Source organism: Molothrus aeneus, chromosome 17, assembly GCF_037042795.1.
Source record: "Molothrus aeneus isolate 106 chromosome 17, BPBGC_Maene_1.0, whole genome shotgun sequence".
NCBI lineage: Eukaryota > Metazoa > Chordata > Aves > Passeriformes > Icteridae > Molothrus > Molothrus aeneus.
Window position 1 is genome coordinate 7,097,339 of NC_089662.1, and position 19,338 is coordinate 7,116,676.

General features: G+C 45.2%; 1 protein-coding gene across 5 annotated transcripts; it reads left to right on the plus strand.

Annotated features, from left to right (window-relative positions):
* The first annotated feature begins 42 nt into the window (after positions 1–42).
* Positions 43–19,222, plus strand: ELMO2 (engulfment and cell motility 2). Of its 5 annotated transcripts, none has more exons than XM_066561499.1 (22): positions 43–258; positions 4,320–4,445; positions 4,580–4,620; positions 5,120–5,192; positions 5,530–5,580; positions 6,554–6,735; positions 7,531–7,630; positions 7,813–7,964; positions 10,174–10,252; positions 10,850–10,888; positions 13,764–13,814; positions 14,135–14,257; positions 14,881–15,015; positions 15,416–15,520; positions 15,603–15,711; positions 16,345–16,481; positions 16,800–16,963; positions 17,046–17,158; positions 17,457–17,564; positions 17,899–17,979; positions 18,300–18,373; positions 18,893–19,222. In XM_066561499.1, exons 2-22 carry the CDS (start codon positions 4,368–4,370, stop codon positions 19,091–19,093), a joined length of 2,196 nt encoding a protein of 731 aa, XP_066417596.1. In that variant the 5' UTR covers positions 43–258; positions 4,320–4,367; the 3' UTR covers positions 19,094–19,222. The 5 variants fall into 5 exon arrangements, with proteins under 5 accessions (XP_066417596.1, XP_066417593.1, XP_066417594.1 ...); XM_066561496.1 differs by having other exon boundaries at positions 46–258; positions 17,893–17,979; XM_066561497.1 differs by having other exon boundaries at positions 46–228; positions 17,893–17,979.
* The last annotated feature ends 116 nt before the right edge of the window (positions 19,223–19,338 follow it).

Genomic DNA, 19,338 nt, shown 5'->3' on the forward strand with positions numbered 1-19,338 from the left:
CAGAGCTCCGCGGCCCCGCGCTCGCTGCCGGGGCGGAGGGAGCCGAGCGCGGCCGCCGCAGAGCCCCGCGCCAGCCCGAGCGGCTGCCCTGCATGAGCTCCCGCACGCCCGGCCCCTGGCGCTCGCAGCCGCTCCCGGAGGCGGGGCACCGTGGGCACGGGGAACTGACGTGAGCCCCGCCGCGGCGGCCCCGGAGGCGAGGAGGGGCGCGGGGACGAGGGACGCTCGGTTAGCGGCATTGACTCGGCTGCGCAGGGGGTGCGCTGGGGCGGCGGGGCCGGCGGGTCGGGTCGGGTCAGGTCGGGTCGGGTTGGGTCTCCATGGTCCCCGCGGTCTCCATGGCAGCGCGGCGGGCGCATGACGCGCCCAGGGGCGGTGCCAGCGCCGGCAGCGCCTTGGCGGGGCCGCGGGAACGCGGGGCGGCCGCGGTGGGGCCGGGGGAGCGCGGGCGGGCGAGAGCGTGGGTAGGGACAGGGACAGGGACAGGGATAGGGACAGGGACAGGGAGCGCAGCCGTCGGCGGAGCGCCTCGGGTCTGCCGCCTCCTCGGGCGCGCTGCGGCGCCGCGCCCACCGTGCCCGCGGCCCTGACTCCGGCCTGGCTCCTCCGCCCGCCCCCGGCCCGGCCCGGCCCGGCCCGGCCGCCGCAGCAGCTCCCGTAGCTCCCGTTGTGCCCGGCGCGCCGCCCCCGCTGCTCCCGGATACACCGAGAGGGGCGAGGCCGGTGCTCCCTCGGGAGCCGAGGCACAGCGCGGACAGGGCTTAGCTGAAAAATTCTTGTTTAATTCCTTTAGCTGGGTTTTGGGCCAAGCTTCAGCGGTTGGCGCCTAGCTGGCGGCTTTGAAGTCACTTGACTGATTGAAAATAATAAAGCAGTTCTCTTTTTGCTCCTTGCTATCAGTTTCTGTCTTTGCCAAGAGACGGTCTCTGCTGTGCTGTGTTGAAATGTGCACTTCCAGGGCCCATAGGCGTAAGCTTTACCACCAAAGTGCAGCCATGGAAGGCCTTTGGAGCAATGTAGGATTCCAGAGGCAGGGAATCTGAGCCATTTGCTTCTCTGGTTTATCTAGACAGGGATGTTTCTCGTTGCTTGGTGTGTGAGGTAGCATAGAAAACTGCATAGCCTTCAGGCTGGGCTCTGCTATTTCCTACCCTTTCATGCTGCTTGGCCAAGGAATGTCTTCTCTGCCCACCTGTCCCATTAGTCCTGTGCCAATGTCACTTCCAACTTTAGCTTGGCCAGTTGGTACCATCTGGGGACTTGCTGAGGACTGCCGAGGGTGTTTTGTTGCATCTACAGGTTTCAGAAGCTGCAGCTATTTGCTTGTTGACTGGGGGATTCTACCAGGCAGCTTTTCTTTTTCAGAGAATGTTCTTTCATCCTCCTCATTTTCATTCTGTGTGCAGCACACTTTGTTCTCTATCTGTAATGAAAAGAAGATTGAGTTTCTGAATAGGGAAATTCTGCTTAAAATACTGTAGTTGTTTTAGCTTGCAGCTTCTCAGAAGTCTTTTGAATAGTGTGTTTTTAGTGGCTCTGCTGATTTTTCCTTGCCCTGCAGCTACCCCTGCACCACTGCTTTACATGACAGATCTCACTCTGCAGAAGCAGACTGAATTAATTTTTGATGGATTTTAGCTTGGCTTCTGTCTCTCTGTACAAACTGTGAGGAATTGTTTACATGCTGTTGAGAAGAATGTGCTGTGAGAGCATGCACATAAGTGACTGACTGGTAAACACAATGATGCAACATCATGGTCTGCACTTCTTCACAAGAGCTTCTCAACAATTTTATCAGCTCTATCATTGTTGCACTGCAAAATATCCATTGTATAAGCAAACATCTTGACACCCCTCTTGTCTGCAGATGCACAGTGAAATCTTTTCAAAGCATGCTTTTGGCACACAACCTCACATTAAGAGGCTGACCTGAAGTACTCTTTGTATTCCATGGTCCAGTCATCCTCTTCTGGAAAGCTGCTTCTGCTGAACTATCGGTCTGTGTTGTCCTTCAAAGCATTGTTTGACCAAGACTGTTCTAAAAAGTTTCCTACTTTTTTAATTTTTAATTCCTGCTTCTCTGGGTTCTCCTTAGCCAAGTCACTTTGGTGTTCAAATCTCTGCCTTGGTAGAGATACCTGTGGTGTCTGCTCTGTGGTGCTGCTGTGCAAAAAAAAAAACAAACCTTGAAGATATTTTTCAGAGTCTTGAAGCTCTGTTTCTTTCACTCTGTATTTGCTGTGCCTTGAATACTGATTGGAAAGGGAGCATGGTTGCCCGTCAAGAGTGGGTGCTCATTTATGGAAGACATTTGGGGCAGAAATGAGTGTTAAATATCATGGTGAGTTACTTTGAATTTGTATGAAGCTGAGAACTTTTTTTTGGAGATACCAAGGGAGTGCAATACAACTTGGTTGGTCCCTGGTCCAACCAGGGGAGCTGCAGGTAGAGTGCATAACCTCTGGGTGCTGTGTACCTCTGCAGTACTTTTTTTGGGGAGGAAACAGGACATTTATATGGTTATTAAGGACATTATTTAGTAGTGGACTTGGCAGGGTTATGTTTATGGTTGGACTTCATGACCTAAAGGGTATTTTCCAACCTAAACGTTCTATAATTTCTCAGGATTTCCCCTCATATCAGCATTTCTGTTTTAATGGGCACTTCCCTATCTGAATGAGGCATGTTCTTTGAGTGGGAAAAGACAAGTTAGAGATTTGTAAAGGCTTCTACCTCTAATAATTTGGACATCTTTGTTTTGGCATATAAATTGCTGTATTTCCTTGTACTTTTCAGTAGCAACTTGTCACTTGCAATACAAATAAAAGACTATGACTGTACTGCAAGAGGCTGAAGGGAAAAGTGGTAATTAGATGCTAATTACTCATGCATAATTACTCATGGGTAAATTAGTTTAAAAAGTTGCAAATTCAGTTCTTAATACTCAGGGACTAATCTTTGAGCCCTGTCTCTACACTGTGTATTTGTTGTGTCTTGAACATTGAATAGATTTAGATGTTTTCTGGTTGTGACCTGCTTGCTCATGGGAGAGGTAATTACCTGTTCAGTTATTACAGGCTGGGTACTGGGATGTTGAGTGTGTGATTTCTGTACAGGACTGATGTTTCTCAGGCTTTCAGTTTAGGCCATCATAGCCTTTAATTGCTGGAGAACAGTGAGTGGAAATCACACAGCATTTGGGAACTGCCTGTCTGTTCCTAGATTTAATACATGGAAACCCTACAGGTCTAGGGGTGTCATACAAATTGGGCTTTTTGGGGAGTACTGGTTGGATACTGATAATTGCCCTGATTTGCTGCCCTGAGTCTGCTGCTTTTCCAAGGTCAGCTAATGTTTGCTGCTTATCTGGAAGGTTGGAGGTGTTATTTTGAACCTAACTTGACTGGCACTTTTCTGAATGAGATGTGTTTACTCTTACAGTTATTTAATGAGTTTTAAGAAAATAGAAGCCACTCTTGGGACTGGTGCTCAAACAGAAAGAGAAGGCCAGGAGTACTGACTTGTAGCCATCTCTGTGAATTGGGGTTGGCTTTCCAGAATATAATGAAATTCTGAATCTGGCTTGCCAGATACGTTCCAGGTGATGGGGGGTGGTAGAGTGGAGCAAGTCTGGCTGTCATAGGAGTTCAGGAGGTCACATAGTCCAATTTTTTGGGCACAAACCACTGTCTGACAACTGACTGGGACCAAACCCTGAACACAAGCTTATGCTCTGAAAGGCATATTAAAGAAGTGAAAGGTACACTTCCAGAGCAGATGCTGAGTTACCTAATTTTCTGTGATGGATGCTCATGTCTTGGATTTATGATATCACAGGAAGGGAATAGGATAAAGCTAGCTTTGCCTAAGAGCCTGTTTGGGTACCTGAGTAGATCAAGTTGTCTAAGAAATTTGAATGGGGCATGAGTAAACATGAGCCCATGGGAGGGAGGCTACCTGGACAGTCTGTTCCTGCTCTCACCTACAGCTGAGCCTAGGGAGCTGCTGCTTTAGTAGTCCTGCAGCCTGAGCTGCCAGTACAGACAGTGGGTGGCAGATGGGGCTTTGCTGGTCAATGCCCCCTCTTGTGAGTGCCCCAACAAGCCCTCAGTATTTCTCAAGTGATGAAGCTGGGCATGCAATTTCACAATATGCTGTTTATGTGAATCCTTGATCTCTGCTAATACTGGGTGCTTTGTCCCTGTCAGGCCCAGAAAACCGTAAGGCTGAGCTTAGGTGTTTCAAAGCTTGGTGTTAGATCCAGTGTAGCAAGTGAAATAGCTTTCAGAGAAGATGCTCACTATCCTTTCTCTTAACAGGTGTGGAGGTATATGCTGTTGTAAGGGCACCTGGAGGAGTCTGGAGCAATGCCACCACCTTCAGACATTGTGAAAGTGGCTGTTGAGTGGCCAGGTGCCAATGCCCAGCTGCTGGAAATAGATCAGGTGAGACCTGGTAACCAGGTGGGGGAGGAAAGGCACCCCAGCGTTGATACTGGAATGTGGGAAGCATAGAAATGGGCAGTATTCCTTTCTGGTTGAGAGGAACACGGCTACTGAGGACTCTCTTTCTGTTCTAGAAAAGGCCTCTTGCATCCATCATCAAGGAGGTCTGTGATGGGTGAGTAGTTCTCTGGGAATCCTTGTGGAGAAAGTCTGTCCTGCTGACAAATCTTGCTGGGTTACTGTGGAAGTCTGCTGCTTGTTCATGTGCTGCTAGCACAGTCCATGCTGCCTGCTGCTGGTTTTGGCCATGGAATGGGCTGGGGTTTAAATTGTGAAGAAAAGGATCTCCTGGAAAATGGGGGCCTTCCATTTTTATTCCAATTCTAAGTGTGTGCATTTGTATGATTTAGGGTCAGTTTCTCTGAGGATTGGCCCATCCTGCTGTTCTTGAAGTGTAGGCCTGTTCAGATGTTCCACAGAGTTGATTTAGAATAGGCTTAAGTCCCACATTGTCCTCAAGAGGAGTTTTCTCTCCTCTTTGGGAGACCTAATTTCCCCTGCTAAAGCTTTGCTTGGAAGTTCTTTTGCAACTTCCTGGGATCAAGCTCCATTTCCTAATGGACAGCTAGAAGAGGACAAAGATGCTTAATGTATCCTTCTTCTTCCTCTGCCAGGTGGTCGTTGCCAAACCCTGAGTACTACACGCTGCGTTATGCTGATGGTCCTCAGCTGTACATCACAGAGCAGGTCAGTGTGAGAGGCAGCAGTTTGTGATAACCCTGGGGGAGAGTCCAGAATGTCTTGGACTACAGTCATGAAACAATACTGCACTAATCCTTGAGGAGCAGCATCTCTGCTCTCAGAGAGATTCAGACTCAAGTGGTGCCATTCAGCAGAGGAGCTCTGCACTATTCCCTTTGCATGCCTGGCTGTGGGGACTCAGGCACTCAAATTCAGTGCCCTCAGTGGGGTTGTGTGGCATAGGAGCCCCTTTACTGTGCATACAGATGTGCACTGTAGATCCAGCTGGGTTATTTCCCCCCCACACACTTTTCCACAGTTAAAGTTTGGGTTTTCTTTCCAGACTCGCTGTGACATCAAGAATGGCACCATCCTCCAGCTGGCAGTGTCCCCGGTAAATGCTTCCTCCCTCTTTCTCAGTAACTCTCCATGGGTGGCAGGCTGTTTCTTACCTCTTGGCTTTTCTTTCTCCTTCTCCCCCAGATTGCAGGGGGTAATTGCAAATGACCTTTGTTGTGGGCCCTTCCACGCAGTGAGGCACACACTCTTTGTTTTCCCTCCTGGCTGTGGTGTGTGTCTTTCCTTTGGATGCTCTGCCCTTTTATAGGACTTCCTGTCAATAAATCCAGTCTACAGTTTTAGTGCCTCTCCTAGATTAGGATGCTGTGAAACACCTGACAAATGAATTTTCAATGTGAGTGCACTTAGCCTGGTTAGTTAGAAAGCAACAGTTCCAGTGACTGAATGCAAAAAATTTAAATGGAGACAAATTTGATGAAGAGGAGGTTGTTCTTGCTGAATTATTGCTATTGTGCCCTCAAAAATCACCTTTTTCAGCTTTCTTTTTATTTAACTTCTTAAACCTTTTTTTGTGCAAATTCTTGGCATAGAGCTGAAGGTGAGTAGGATTGGAAGAAGGTACTTGGGCAAAAGGGAGTTAAGAGGATATAATACTCTGTGTCTAAGAAATCTTACAGAATGTCTTGTGAATACACAAAATGAGATCATGCTTCTCTTTGAATCTGTGAGACTTTTTATCAATATTGTATTTCTTTAATGGTGTTGCTCCATATTTCTCACTCACCTCAGCGAGGAGAAAAACAGGCATTTGCTCTAACATGCAAACCAGCATTTTACTCACCTCCTGCTTGGCTGCAACTGTTGCTGAGAGAAGCCTTTTTTTAGTGTGTCTTAGACTTGCTGACTGCAGCTGATAGCAGCACTTGCTGAATGTGACTTTGCTGCTATCTCTAGCCTGGCTCTGCTCTCCCTGCCCACCCATGGGCTTCTGACAGAATGCTGATGCTGGCAGGACTCAGCCTGCAGGTGCCTGCTCTGTAACTGGCACCATCCCTCTTTCCTGCCAGTCCAGGGCAGCTCGCCAGCTGATGGAGAGGATCCAGTCCCACAGCATGGAGGCCAGGCTGGATGCCATGAAGGAATTGGCCAAACTTTCAGCAGACGTCACTTTTGCCACAGAGTTCATCAACATGGAAGGGATTACAGTGCTGACACGGCTTGTGGAGAGTGGGACCAAGCTTCTATCCCAGTAAGTTTCCTTTATTCCAGGACTCTGGGAGGAGGCCTTGAATAAGGGGCTCATTTTGCTTGCTGAAGTGGCATTAAGCAATTTCACAACCTTAGAGCAAATGCTGATCTGTGGAGACAAAATCTTTCCAGTCATTTGCTAAATCTCACGAAGCAGAAGAGGAGACAGTCATGATTTGCTCTGGAAGTTTCCTCAAGCACAGTCTCAGTGAACTATGGTACAAAGAATTCAGTTGGATTTTCTGTTGCAGTTGTTATATTTCATTGAAAGTACTTTTAAAGTCTTGATAACTTACTGTAATAACATTTATAGCTCTTCTTATATATTAGCAACTAATACATTTTTGGCATTTTTTGCAATCTTCCCTTCAGTCTCTTTTATCTTTCTGTCTTGTGGTTATGTATTAAATTTTCTACAATTCATGCTGTGCCTTCATTTTATTTCAAGTCAGGTCCCAATATTTAGAGGACAATTAACTTCCCTTTTTTTTTTCTGACGTGGAAATGTGTTTGCTCCTTTGAGTAGCCAAGTACTGATCCTGGTGATTGTGAGTCTCTGGTAGCAGGACTAGGGACTTACTGCTGCTCATTTTAATTTGTGCTTGTAACCAGGAAAAGTAAAATATCTTTTTAGAAAACAGTAAAATTATCTGCATGAATGCATACACCTTATTGCTTCCCCAGGTGCCACACTGTGTTATTAGGAGAACATGGTGACGTTTTTCTCTTATCCAGCTTGAGTGGACTATTTTTCTTGCCAGCAGATCTCTTGTAACTGAATTCTTCAATTTCTCAGTTATAGTGAGATGCTGGCTTTCACCCTGACTGCCTTCTTGGAGCTCATGGACCACGGTATTGTCTCCTGGGACATGGTCTCAATAACCTTCATCAAACAGGTGAGTTTGGGCAGAGGGGGTGAGTGGATATTATTTCTTTTCATGCTTTAAAGCCTCTCCCAGGAAGAGCTCAAGACTCTGAGAAGCTGACTACTGTCTGAGAGCACAGTGCACCCCCTTTGTGAGCTCTCACTCCCCACAAGGTGTCCTGGCTGGCAGCAGCTGACTTGGTGTGTGCTCAGATTGCAGGGTACGTGAGCCAGCCCATGGTGGATGTGTCCATCCTGCAGCGCTCCCTGGCCATCCTGGAGAGCATGGTGCTCAACAGCCAGACTCTGTACCAGAAAATTGCAGAGGAGATCACTGTGGGGCAGCTCATTTCCCACCTGCAAGTGTGAGTGTCCACCCAGCAATGGGGGGATTTATGCCAATTTTATGACTACTTGTTTATTTAAAAATACATCCTCTTACATTTGCAGCACTTAAATATTATATTTTTTAAGCATTACCAATATGACAATTACTTGAACTTCAGGATTTCTAATGGATTTTTTTGAAAAGTGAGATCCTAGAAAAATATGTTCTTTGTTCTGGAAGAACTTAGGCACATGAGTGTTGAACAAAGATATTTCGCTTTAAATAACTGCCCAAGTGTGTTCAGTGCTAGGACCAAACCTGCATTTCACTACAACAACTTCCCAAAGGTTTTGCATCCAGCTGTCTGTCACTTTTACCCCTCTTTAAATTGTCTCCACTAGAATCTAAGAGCTCATCATCTTCTGGGTTTTGTCCTGCATACTAAGGAAGAAAACAATTGCTTTTCTTGCTTGAAGGGATTAAAAATTCCCTTCATTTTCTTCCTCCCTTTCCAAACAAACTGGCAAATTAATTTCTGTCTCTTAGGGCTGTTTGTCTAGGTCAGTTCTACTCTTCATTATAAAAAAGCTGCATGTAGTTGTTAGAGCTTTGAACAGGTTGGGTTTTTTCTCAAGCCTTTTAATTCTGACTGTATGGAAAAGCACTATTTGTGAATGTGATTGATGCTCTTTAATCAGGGATCAGTAGTTTAACCAAATTATAGTGCAAACAAAGTGTTGCATCAATGTCACTACGTGCTTGGAATGTTTATACATTTGAATTTGGTTAATAGAAAAGCTAAACAAGTTCTCCTGAACACCTCAGCAGCTTTGTTCTGCAAAGAGTATATGTTCTTTCAGCTTTATGATTTCTGGTTTACTCAAACACAGATTTGGTCCTTACATTGAACACACTTGTGCAGGTTTTTGAAGCAAATTATCTTTGTTCAAGACATAAACTTGTGTGCTTAAGTGCTTCCAGAACACAAATGGTCACTTAAGAAAGCATCCGTGCAGGGAATATTTTGGAAGGGGAGGGGGAGGGTGAGTCAGGATTTTCTGGTGGTTTTCTTGGCAAGGCCATCAGGAGGGAACAGTTCATAACAGAGGATATGTTCTGGAAGAACATGACCATGGAAACAAGTCCAAAGGAGATGAGTTAGAAGAGGAGAAACTAACCTAAAAATTGTTCTGCTTTTTCAAAAAGCAAGCAGTGTGGTGAAAAGAGCAACAAACCCTGAAAAGGAGAGCAAAAGTGAATGACAGACTTCAGAGACCTGTGCAGCTTGGAGGCCCAAGGAGAACCTAGGATGGTGCATGGAGATTTGCATGTTGGAAGTACAGCAGATTGACCAAAATGAAAAAGATTTGGAAGGGAGCAATAGAAGAAAGAATATGGTTGTTATCCAGAGATATGTCAAAGTGAGGAACATAGGTATTTAAGCTAAAAGAAGTATTGGCTTTAGATCTTTTATAAAAAGATCTTTTATGTCTACATGTATAGTTAAATAAATAAAAAATATATTTTTAAAGATAAGTATATTCATGCACACCTACCCATTTAGGAGGTACACTGGACTTCTTCTTCATCAGAAGAGCTTGATGCAGGAGTGCTCTGGGTCGGGCTGAGGGATAGAGTGACTTGACAGCCAAGGTCTGCCCCCAGGAAGAGTCAGAGTATTACAGGAAACAAACCCGCATTTGACAGAATATCAGGAGGAGGACAGAAGAATAACATTGGCATTTAGAAGCTTAGTTTTGTGCAGTTTTGAATGTGACAAGTATAAGCACATGCTCTGTGTCACCTAGGAAGGGGCTAAGCGCCTGAAGAAGTTCTGCAGTGAAGCATTCTTTCCCCTTAGTTCCATTTGATTTTGGTGGCTTCCGCTGGCATAGGGAAGAAAAATAACTTGCTCCATGCAAGTTCCAAGCTGTGTCCATGTAGCAGACTGTACCATAACCAGGTTTTACAGAGATAGTTTCAGCACTGGAAACAAACTGTGGTGGTGCTGGGCTGCAGTTTGCTGGGCCTCCTGGATAATGGACCTGTCAGTCAGAAATCTCTGTCAGGTTTTTGCAAGCCTTTTGAAGAGTTGGACATCATAAGCATGGGTTAGATGAGTCCTGCATGTCTGTTGAAAATGCACAACTGCTGTAGTCAGTGTTCTCATGGTGCAGGTAAAGCAGCAAGCTGTAATGTTCTGTACTGCCTGTTGCCTTACAAGCCTCCCTTTTTTGTTTCTGCAGCTCAAACCAAGAGATTCAGACATATGCCATTGCCTTGATCAATGCCCTCTTCCTGAAGGCACCTGAGGACAAGAGACAGGTTTGTTCTTGCCTTTTGACTTTAAACCTGAGTGATGGTTGCTGCCTGGCTTTTTATGCCTCAGAAATCATATTGTCTGGGCGAGGTAGACCTCAGACCTTGCCAAGAACTTAAGTGCCTGTTTCAGTATGGCAACAGAGGAGAAAAACCATCCCATTAATATTGTGTCCTGGAGCACACATCTATATTTAGGACATGCTCAGAAAGGATTCTGAAAGACCTTCAGAGACAGAAAGTAATCCTGCAGACAGCATGGGAAGTTTTTTAAAGTTAATTGTGTATGGAAGAGGTAGGCTGAGTAAACTACTTGGGGCTGTATGTACTTAATAAAGAAACACTCACCTCCCTCTCCCCCAAAAAGGGACCTTTCTTAAGTCATAGAGGGATATTCCTGCTGACAAACATGAGAAATGAAACACTGCCCTGCTCTGAGGAAGCTCCCAAGATCTCAGCTACCTGCAAGACGTGCATATGTGTGTATTGTGTAGCTTTGCTGTGTTAAGCCTTTCTTCTCTAGTGCCCTGTTTGTGCCTTATTCCTGGACTCCAAGCTAAATCCTGTCTGCTTCTCTTTGTGCCTTTTTTTGCTTTCTGCCAGCAGGACAAGCTGCTTAACCCACTAGACCTGCCCATCACTGTAAGTAACTCAAGCCTGGGGGCTGGTCATGTAGGGGACTGTAGGCATGTTAGCTCTTCTCTAGCTGTGCCTCCTTGTATCCCAGGGATGATGCCCACAGCCTCAGAGAGTGGATGAACCTAGGGAGAAGGGTGGGAGGACTCCTGGGGATGCACTCAGATTGTGGAGGGGAGAAGAATCAGTAGCAGGAGAATCCCTGAATGGCTTTCTGTGCACACAAGGTCATACAGATGGTCATAAAAGGAAACTGATTCTGCAAGACTGACCAGGTGAACCAATTGTAAAACTGGAAACAAGTCCTTTAGCAATCTGAATCTCCTTAAACTTACTGCAGCATGAGTTTATAGCCCAAATCTCACTTGTGCTAATGACAGTTTCATATCCAGCTGCATCCTTCTAAAGATAGAGCTGTTTGTCTGTGAAGAGCAGTCACGAAATTTGATGCTGACTGGGGACTAGACCATAAATTCTGCCTACTTTGTGACTTCTCCCTTATGGTAATTGTAGTTCAAGAATGTTTTTTGGCCTCTGCTCACTCCAGGGAAATCACCATTTTTGTTAATTGGTTGATTTGGAACCTTCTCTATTGAGATACTGGTAGGTTTTTTGCTTTTCTGCATGGCACAGAGAATGTTCCACTTTTTTCAAGGATGCAGCACCTTCAGAGAGTGGAAATTGCCATCTCAATAAATGTTACATAATTTCTAAAATTAATGGATATGCTTAATACATGAAAATAAGAAAAATCATACTCCTGTATTGGTAATTCAGCAGAGATAGTAGACTTCATAGCAAACAAAATTCCAAGGGATTTTTCACTACTTTCCTCCTCCCTTGAATACAATTCAAATGACCACAAAGAGCCATGGAGTTGTCTAAGGGACTTGGAGTATCTTCATATGAATAGAGCCTAAGAGATTTAGGATTGCTCAGCCTTAAGAAGAGAAGACTCAGGGAGATGTTATGTGTTTAAATATCTGATGGAAGGGAATAAAAAAGAGGGAGCCTGACTCCTCTCAGTTGTGGCTACTGACAGCGCAAGAGGCAGTGGGCACTGCTTAAAACCCAGGAAATTCCACATGAAATGTGCACACCCACACAACATAAATATGATAGGGGTCAAACACTGGAACAGGTTACCCAGAGAGATTATGGAGTCTCCATCAGTGGAGATATTAAAAGCCTGACTGGACACAGTCCTGGGCAACCGAATCTGTTTGATGTTGCTTGAAACAGCAGAGTTGGACTAGGTGATCTCAAGGCATCCCTTTCAGCATAAATCATTCTGTGTTTCTGTGACCATCAAGCAGCAAAGTGGGCCTTACTGAGCTCAGCAGAGCATAGATCCCTTAGCAGTGGTTAGACTGTATGTGTGTTGATGCTTCTTTCTATGCTGTTTAGAATTGTTTAATTGTCTTTGTCCTTCCCACTTTTTATCTGCTTCAGTCACCTGTTAGCTCCATCCCACATACAAACCAGTTCCTTCAGAGAAAGGATTCTTTGTGTGGCATGCATGAGCAAATCCTAACAACAGACCCTTGTCCTATTCTCAGTACTACATCTCACAAATAGTAGTAGAAAATAATGACTCAGAGGGCAGTGTGCTCTCTCTGAAAGCACCTCCTACTTCATCTAGATGCTCCTTAGATACTTTCTACTCAAGCACTGACTCACTTTGGTTGTAAGATGAGCCCTGCTGAACTTGCAGCCATTACAGCTTGGCTGTCAGTCACTGTCTTGGTTCAGGAGCTTTCTGTCTGGATCAAAAGTGGTAATGGGAATTCTGAGCAAGGTTAATGCATACATTTTAGCAGACTTCTTGCTCTGTCAAGAGTGATGTTAATAGGAGCAGTTGGAAAGTCTTGGATTGCTCAGAATGTACAGCTGATTGAGTGCAATTGTCTGAGACTCCACATCTGCTCCTAATTCTCAATCTGCACTGCACAGGAATGTGAAGAGAGATCTCAGACTGTCATTTCTTTTGGACTTCTTCCAGATGATAAAATGCCCAACAGATTTTTCTTACCCAAAAGATTTTGCTTGTAGCAGCAAACTCATTATATTCACCTTGACATTAGCACTTGTGCCATTCTCCTAGCAGGGGTGATGAGGTCACTGATATGTTAGAAAGTGCATCTTCACAATTTCCAAGGAAAGCACAGATGAGGTTTTTTGCAGATGAATGTGTAACTGTAACTGTTGCTGGAACTAAAGGCATCTTGCATCTGCCGGGACTGTTTGTCATCATGACTTGATGTTTGGGAAACCCTCCTCATCTAGAGAAAGGAGCCATGCAGTCAAGAGGGAAACTGGAAGCTTTCTTCTAAGCATGAAAATTACTAGCCTGTATTTTTGTAAATTCAAATGCTTCTGTAAAGTGTCCTCAAGCTGACTTCTGATCATCTCTTTAGAAACTAGACAAAGGAAATAAATTTCAGAGGGAGAGTTTTTGAAAGGGAGGAGACCTGAAACCTGCATCCCATAGCTCTTGTTATCTTGGGTGTTTACCTTGGGGTAAGAAGCTGTGAAATGCTAATTGGAGGAAGCTCTTGGAGATTTTTCCTGGGCGATGCACAGTGTGCTCCCTGCTGCCATATCTCCTAACAGTGAAGTACCATTTGATGTCCAGCATTAAGCTAAATTTGCTTCTGTGCTTTGACTCTGCTAGTGACTTTCTCCACACTAGTGATGTTCTGTAGGGGAGCCATCCATGAGTTGTGGTGAGATGCTAAATTGACAGTCTGTAGAAAAGCACTTTGTTGTGTGCCAATGCTATCTCCAATTCATAGGCTTCTTCCATTTTCTCCTCTCTGTACAGTGTGGGCTTTTTGTTTCTATTTCACTCATGTTATTTCATCTTTAAATTCCACAACAGGAAATGGCTAATGCATTTGCCCAGAAGCACCTGAGGTCTATAATCCTAAATGTAAGTATGTCTGGAATGACAGTGCTTCCTAATGTCCTCTCAGTGGAGGTTTCACTAGTGTATAGTGTAAATTCTACTGCCCTCAGGGCACTTGCAGAAAAGTGACTCTTTCAAAGTAAAAGCTTATTCAAAAGGGAGTTACCAGGATGCTGCTCTCTGCTCTTACAGAGCATTTTAATTATGCTTCTGGTGGGATATGGAGGTTCAACAACTGAATGTTTATATAGAGAGATGCACATGCAGCCTGGCATATGCCTAGGGTTAATACTTCAGCTTTTATTTGCATTCTCTTAATTTCTACCCTCTCCTTTGTTTTGCAGCATGTGATCAGAGGAAACCGCCCCATTAAAACAGAAATGGCACATCAGCTCTACGTCCTGCAGGTCCTGACCTTTAATCTCCTGGAAGAGAGAATGATGACCAAGATGGATCCCAATGATCAGGTCACTATTAGAGCTGAGTAAGATCTGATATAATAGGATGTGCAAAGGGCCTTATTCCTGGGCTCCCTAGTGCTATGGAATTTGCAGTGCATGGTACATAAAGTTTCAAACTCGCCCTTCATATTGTCAACCTTGAGATTAGGGTATGCTCATGACCATCCTGCTACATTCTGTGGGACTTTGAGATGTAAGTGGGCACTGAAAGTCATATACTCCTTTCTTGACCAGCTGTCAAACTGGTTATCTTACCTCTATGGCAGGCACATCATTTTATCTATTTGCTTGCAGTATAGGAGGAAAACTGGGCATTTTTCAGGTGTCTGTTACTCAGCTCTATTACAGTTTTTAAGGAGAAATGCCATAGCATTACCTAAATGCCTAGAAATTGCCTGTAACTTAACTTGCAGTTAGAGAAAAGTGCAAACAAATATTTTGCATTACCCACTGTACTGAAACTTGCCATTTTGAAATGGATTGCCTCTTTGTGCAAAGTGCTCATGACCCTTGGCATCTCTCTGTGTTCATTGTGTGAGCTCTGAGGAGAGATGCAGGAGTGCGCAATATGTGAAAATACTGCTGTAGTGATTGATCACGTCACCATTTCCCTGCCTTCTGTCCTTCAGGCACAGAGAGACATCATATTTGAGTTGAGAAGAATTGCATTTGATGCAGAGTCTGACAGCAACACCGTCCCTGGCAGCGGAACAGAGAAACGCAAAGCCATGTACACCAAGGACTACAAGATGCTGGGATTCACTGTATGCATCTAGACTGTCAAGGCAATCTGAGCAATCTCCACAGGAGTTGTGGGGAAATAAGGAACAGAAATAGCTGTTTCCTTTACCTTACTTTGGTATCTGAGTTTAGAGATTCAGTTTCACTCACGCTCCTGGGGAAGATCGTTATGAATTTGCTGATGGGTTAAATGCAGGGGTTCATTAGGCACTCTCTGGAGGTATTTCCTTACCAAATGCACCAGTGCTATGAAGAATTTGGAACCAGCCTCTCCTCTAGAAAGTTCAGATAGCATTGTCAGCAGGTATTCAGATGTGAGAGAGTGCTTGATGGACAGGTGGTTTAAAATTCATTCAGAAAAGGTTCTCACACAATTCCTTTGAGCTAATTTGTTTGGATTCTTTCTACACACTCTTTTCACAGAATCACATCAATCCAGCCATGGATTTTACACAGACTCCCCCTGGGATGCTGGCATTGGACAACATGCTTTACTTGGCCAAATTTCATCAGGACACCTATATCAGGGTACGTGAAGCTGCTGATTTTTACAGATGCCAACACCTCAGCAGAAGCCCTTCTTAGTGTGTGTGGCATCCTGTTCTTGTAGATTGTTCTGGAGAACAGCAGCCGAGAAGATAAACATGAGTGTCCCTTTGGACGCAGTGCCATTGAGCTCACCAGGATGCTTTGTGAGATCCTGCAAGTTGGGGAACTCCGTAAGTACCATTTACTACCCAGCTTCACAGGCTGCTGAGCTGATGCTTCTAGAACCTAATATTCACAAGCATTTGTACCTTGATCTCATTTCTGCCATGTAAGGAAAGGACAAGCTTGGAGTTAGCACAGTTAATGTCTGAGTGATAACATCATTATCAAAATAAAGTAAGAAATTTTGGTGTGTGCACTCTGGTTCTCCTGACAAACTGATACAAGCAGAAAGCTTCGACTTCCCAGAGCTTCAGAAGGGTGCTCTATTAAAAAAAATAATCTTGAAACCACCATGAACTTGGGAAAAGTTTGTTAGCTCTGACAGTTGGAAAACAGCATTCTGAGAAAATTAACCACTGTAAGAAATTCCACCAGAGGAAGGTGGGAAACACTGCAAGCAGTTATTTTGGGGGACCAGGATGAAAAGGGCATGAGTCACAGAGGTTTGCATGGTGAAGTGTGGGGAGAATTGCTGTTATCAATAAACTATCTATGGGGTGACAAAGTATTGAAATGTCTTAATCTCTTGGAGTAAATACTATTGCACACCATCAGTTGTCTGTCACTGTAGTGGACTTTAGTTACTCCTAGTACCTTGTGTCCAATATGCTCACATGGCTGTGGTTTGTTTCTTTCTGAAGCCAATGAAGGCAGGAATGACTATCACCCCATGTTTTTCACCCATGACCGTGCATTTGAGGAACTGTTTGCCATCTGTATCCAGCTGTTGAACAAGACCTGGAAAGAAATGAGGGCGACAGCAGAAGATTTTAATAAGGTCAGGGTGGAGAAGAGATATTTTTGTAAAATCTTTGGCAGATCAGCACATGTTCACTCAGTCTGTATATTTGGTTAAGGAGTAGGGCACAGATTATGTGACAGGGCATTGGTATGGGCTGTAAAAGAGGATGACTCAACTTTTATTTGAATGCCCTGAGGTCCTTCTTGGTTCTTGTGGATCTTCAAAGTCACAAGTATCCCGATACTCCTGGCCCTGGTTATCCCATGTCAGATCCTTGCTGCCACTGAGCTGTGCACTGATACTCTGCTGCCAACAAGAACGTGACTTGCTTTTCTTCCTGTCCCACCTCTTTAGGTTATGCAGGTTGTTAGGGAACAGATCACAAGGGCTCTGCCCTCTAAACCAAACTCCTTGGACCAGTTCAAGAGTAAACTGCGCAGCCTGAGCTATTCTGAGATTCTGCGGCTACGCCAGTCTGAGAGAATGAGCCAAGATGACTTCCAGTCCCCACCTATTGTGTACGTGCCTAACAAAAACAGTTGCCTTCTATCCCTGCCATTATCTCCATTTTCTGCTTACTCTTCCATATTTGATTGCCAGGGAGCTGAGAGAGAAAATCCAACCCGAGATCTTGGAGCTGATAAAGCAGCAGCGCCTGAACAGGCTTTGTGAGGGAAGTAGCTTTAGGAAGATTGGAAATCGCAGAAGACAAGGTAAGGGGACAGTGTCTACTGTATTTTTTCATGTGAAGAACTGTAGCAAAAAAGATCTAATTAATTAATCTGTCAGCAGGCATGTTGCCAGAAAGAAAAGCTGGTTACTTGGCTGTCCATATCAGCCAGTAGTTTGGATGGCACAAATGTGCATTTCTAAGAATACAGCCATCCCCTCATGAATAAGAAGCTGTGCTGAGGAGCTGGGCGAGCAGATGGATTGGGTGGAGAGGCTCATAGTGGCTGTGAGACCTTGTGTGAATGATCTTGCTCAGCTTACCCTTGGTGTGTGTTCCAGAAAGATTCTGGTATTGTCGCCTGGCTCTGAATCACAAGGTGCTACACTATGGAGACCTGGAAGATAATGCCCAGGGGGAAGTGACCTTTGAATCTTTACAGGAAAAAAGTAAGTCCTGATTACAGGCTGTGCACTCTTCTGTGCTCTGCTGTCTAGAGGCTGAATGTAATCCTAGCTAAAGATGAAAGGCACCAGGCTGAAGCCCTGACTAAGGAGATACCAACTTTTGGTCCTTGCCCAAATTCTTAAAATCTTGGAATTACTTGATAGTTCTTTTTTAAAAGCCAGCTGCAGGGATGTCTTCCTGGTAATGTGTTTTGGAAAACTGCACTAATGAGCTAAAAAACAAACAGTGTCCAGTTGCAAAGACAAAACAAAGTTCTGTATTTTCCTGGATAGGATTGCTTGTTTGGGAGTTTTACTTTTTCACTGTTAGTTCCAGTTGCAGACATCAAAGCCATTGTCACAGGGAAGGATTGTCCACACATGAAGGAGAAAAGTGCACTGAAACAGAATAAGGCAAGTGCTCCCTTTTCACTCTCATTAACATCTGATGCTGTTGTGTTTGAGATTGAAAGCAAGCAAGAGGAGTGAATGATCTCCCCCACTGCAGGTGTGCTGTGTACAAACCCCAACTCTTGTCTGAGCCCTTTCCTAGTGTTCCTTTGTGACTGCGAGGGGCTGTAAGCATGATTGTGCTGTAGTCTCTTCAGAATTGCTCACAATACCAGTGTGAGAAAGTGTACTGAGCTGCAGCAAGGCAGCTCTCTCGAGGTGGCAGGCAGAAGGTGCTATAATGTTCTGTTCAGCTGGTGAGTGAAGGATTCTTTTCCATTTAGGAAGTGTTAGAATTGGCCTTCTCCATATTATACGATCCCGATGAGACCTTGAACTTCATTGCACCTAATAAATATGAGGTAAGAAATGTAGTGGTTAAATAGTAGAATATATAGCAATTAATTTCAGAGATTAAGAAGGATCAGTTGCTTCTCATTAGAGACTCGAGCAGGCTGTCTCTCACCAGGTTCATTCCTAGAATATGTTGCTGATGCTTTATATGAACCATCTTTTTTCCCCTTAGTTATCTTTTCATTTAAAAAGAAAAAAAAATCCACACTAATTTCCCCTAGCCTGCACTGCTTGTTTTTCCCCCTATGAGGCCTAGAATAGGTTTACTTTTTTCATTTGTTGTGCCACAGTAGAAACTCTTGTCTTTCTAGTACAACCATGGGCTCAGACTTTGCTCTAGGCTTTTAATTTCCATTGGAAATGGAAGTGGGCACTGTTTTAGAGCTGGCGGTGGGATTTTTTCCCTACATATTAACTCACTCCAGTATTTCCTGTCCTAAAGTTCTCTAATTTTTGCATGGACAGAAAGAATCGACACAAGGTGTCATTTATACCTGGAGTCGTGAATGACCCCTTCTTTTCCACAGTACTGTATCTGGATTGATGGGCTTAACGCCCTCTTGGGGAAGGACATGTCCAGTGAGCTGACCAAGAGCGACCTGGACACGCTGCTGAGCATGGAAATGAAGCTGAGGCTCCTGGACTTGGAGAACATCCAGATCCCCGAAGCGCCGCCGCCGATCCCCAAGGAGCCGAGCAGCTACGACTTCGTGTACCACTACGGCTGAGGGCCCCGGGCCCGCCGGGCCGTGCGGCCGGGGCCGCCGCTCGCTGCCGTGCCGCGGGCTCGGCCCGGGGGTCCCGGCGCCGCCCGCCTTTTGTATCGGTTCCAATAATAACCAGTAGCGCTCCTGGCCGCCGCCGCCTCCGCCTCTTTCCGCCCTGCGCGGAGCGTCACCGCTGCGCGCCCGCCCCGCTCCGCCAGCGCCGCTCGTTCCCCCGCCCCGCCGGCCAACGTCACCGCCGGCCCCGC